Source organism: Oculina patagonica, unplaced genomic scaffold, assembly GCF_052425735.1.
Source record: "Oculina patagonica isolate OP01 unplaced genomic scaffold, crgOcupat unplaced1491, whole genome shotgun sequence".
Classification (NCBI taxonomy): domain Eukaryota; kingdom Metazoa; phylum Cnidaria; class Anthozoa; order Scleractinia; family Oculinidae; genus Oculina; species Oculina patagonica.
This window is the reverse complement of record NW_027557509.1, coordinates 1-2,933: the sequence shown is the minus strand read 5'-3', so window position 1 is coordinate 2,933 and position 2,933 is coordinate 1. Positions and strand designations below refer to the sequence as shown.

At 41.2% G+C, this 2,933-nt stretch overlaps 1 protein-coding gene across 1 annotated transcript; it reads left to right on the top strand.

Moving 5' to 3' along the window:
- The first annotated feature begins 763 nt into the window (after window positions 1-763).
- Window positions 764-1,510, top strand: LOC144639911 (uncharacterized). The gene is made up of 2 exons (XM_078499177.1): window positions 764-827; window positions 908-1,510. The coding sequence occupies exons 1-2, from the start codon at window positions 787-789 to the stop codon at window positions 1,269-1,271; spliced, it is 405 nt and encodes a 134-aa protein (XP_078355303.1). The 5' UTR covers window positions 764-786; the 3' UTR covers window positions 1,272-1,510.
- The last annotated feature ends 1,423 nt before the right edge of the window (window positions 1,511-2,933 follow it).

Sequence of the window (2,933 nt, the reverse complement as noted above, 5' to 3'; positions counted from 1 at the left end):
GAACAAAATCCAGCAACCCAAAGTGCCTTTGCAAAAGACATACTCAACTTGGTGTCCTCGTTTGAAGAACTCGGCAATCCATTCAAGGAAAATGGAGAAGAGTTGACAGCCTTACACACAAAAGACATCATGAATGAAGAGGTTGTGCACACTGTTAGAAACGCAAGGAAAATGGGAGAGCAACAATGCAAAGCATTCTTTAAAGAGACACTTGAGGACAAAACAAAACTTCTGAAAGATACCCTCAAGAAGAATTATCTGCCTACGTTCAACGACAGAGGAAAGAAGATCTTGTCGAAAGATAAGGCCAAAGTGACGGTATTGAAGGAAGACTGTGCCTTGTTCTCGAGACTCTATATTGCATGTCAAAACCGTGATGGCAACCTTGAAGACTTCTTTAAGTTTGAAAACCAGCCCTGGTCACCTTCATTGTCGCAGATGGGACAACTCCAAGGAGGAACCAAAGCCGATCTTGTACCTTGCTTGTCAGATGTCTCAAGTCAGGTAATGGAGCAACCGAGTGTGGATGCAATCATTCTGGATGGAGCCGTTGTAGTCCAGATGCTCCAACCCAAAGCAGTAAGCACCTTTGAAGAGTACTTTGACTCTGTATTTGCACCTTACTTCCTGAGGAAGCTAAACGATGTGAAGAGGCTTTATATTGTGTGGGATGTCTACAAAGATGACTCACTAACGAAAGCGACAAGAAGCGAGGATCAGGTCAGAGGAGAAAAGTGCTGCTGACCACCCGAATTCCGTCTGACTGGAAGGGATTCCTAAGAGTTGATGACAACAAGGATGAGCTCTTCAAACTATCATCAACCAAGGTACGTGCATATCGAACTAGAGAGTAAACTATGCCATTCACTTTGTTGTGTAAAAGCTAAGTTTTATTTTCACTTCCTAGGTGGTTTCGCTACAGTTTCCAGAGGGGAAAAAATTCTTCGCAACGCACGGAGAGAGCGTTTTTTGTTCTGAACAGAGCAGGTGTGAGTGCTCTTGCGCCCTGCAGTCACGAGGAGGCTGATTCGCGGATGATAATACACGCATTTGACGCTAGCTTGAATGGCTTTCGACGAATAATGATTCAAAGCAATGATACTGATGTTGTTGTGTTGGCCGTGTCCATTGCCCAACTTCTCCCATTAGATGAGCTGTGGATCTCATATGGTTCTTCCAAGCATGTCCGTATCCTCCCAGCACATGCCATAGCTACATCCCTGGGTCGAGAGAAAACCTGTGTGTTGCTTATGTTCCACGCATTGACATGATGTGATACTGTTTTATTTTTTGGTGGCAGAGGAAAAAAATCTGCGTGTGATGTATGGAAAGTGTTCCCAGAGCTCACTCACACTCTTAAAGCATTGATGATGTTGCCAGAGGATATTGATGAAGCATGCATGGGTGTAATTGAGCGATTTGTGGTACTCCTATACGATCGCACCAGCAGCTTAAGAAAAGCCAACGAAGTCAGGCAAGAGCTTTTTTCAAGAAAGGTGGGATCCCTTGAAAACATGGTTATATCTAGCTTTAATTATTTATAACCACACGGACTAACCATACGGAAACACACAAGACAACCCTCATGAAGAGGAGATGGCAGATCTGATCTACTACTCAGTTTGTAAAAATGTTGTCCTACAAAACATACGTCAATGCATACGAGCTGTATCCAAAGCTTACTTTTCTCCCTCGTGATCCCCCTCTAGGCACACACTCGGTTGTAAATATTTTGGTAAGTCGGCCCTAAGACGAACAGGTCATGCCGACGTCTCATAGTGTACATTTAGGATTTTTGGTATTAAAATTCATTCTTGTAAACTAAAACTGTTGTTGTGTGACATGTATTGCGTGACCATGACCTCATTAATTCTTTGTACCTATTTTGCATACGTTCGTGGTCGGCAGGTAGAGAAAAGTGTTTTTCTTACATTTTTCTTTCTTTCCTATTTTTTTTTTTTTTTAATAAAGATCGGTTCATTCCGCTATTTAGTTATCTTTACGGAGCCACTATGCAATCATAGCGGCTGTTTTGGTCACGTGACCCAAATGGGGTTTCTGATTGGTCTAGCCCAAATTGTGAAAAGGTTTTTGCTATCTTTAAAATAAAAAGATGACAACTGGGCTTTGAAAATTATTGATAAATATACCTACACAGGCCTCTATTTTTAGCATTCCACCACAGGAATCCCAATCACATTCAGTCAGTTAAATTGTTCGTCACGTGACCCATATGGAGTTCTTGATTGGTCTAGTCCAAATTTTCGGATTGATTACCACCCAAATAACCAGATTAGCTATTATCAAAGATAATCATAGTAGCGCATGCATCTATTTTTACCATTCCATCACAGGAACCCCAAACCAAATTTGTAAAGTGTAAAGAAAGGTCACGTGATCACACTAATTCTAATCTCTGTTATAAAAATAGCGAAGAAAACAACAAATGTGATCAATATATCAGTTTTAAATGTATTTTTTTTATCTGAGACCCATTTTGAGGCCATTTCATTTGCAGCCTCGTTTCCATGCTGAGCGTTTTAGGGCATGCGCACATCTCGAGTCCAGGGCTTAACTAATGTTGGATCCATATCGGAATTTGTTTGTTATATGGTTAGTAGTAATTATGCAAAGTTTCACGCTTTTATCACAAAAGTGAACAATTTGGGACGATAGCAGCCTATTATGTCTTGTACAATATCACCTGCCATGTTAGGAATATACAAGGTCCCAAAGGGATTCTGAGTCAAAAGGTTTAGGAGGCTCTGGAGCATTGCCTGGACACTTTTGTTTGGGTTCCAAGAAGGATTAGCCTTAAATCCAGGCTTGACAAAGAGAAACACAAGGGGCTCCACAGATGCAGCTTATGCGCTGCTTTTATCCAACGTCAATGATCTTCTCAACTAGTTTTTCCAGTGATTTTGATACTATCT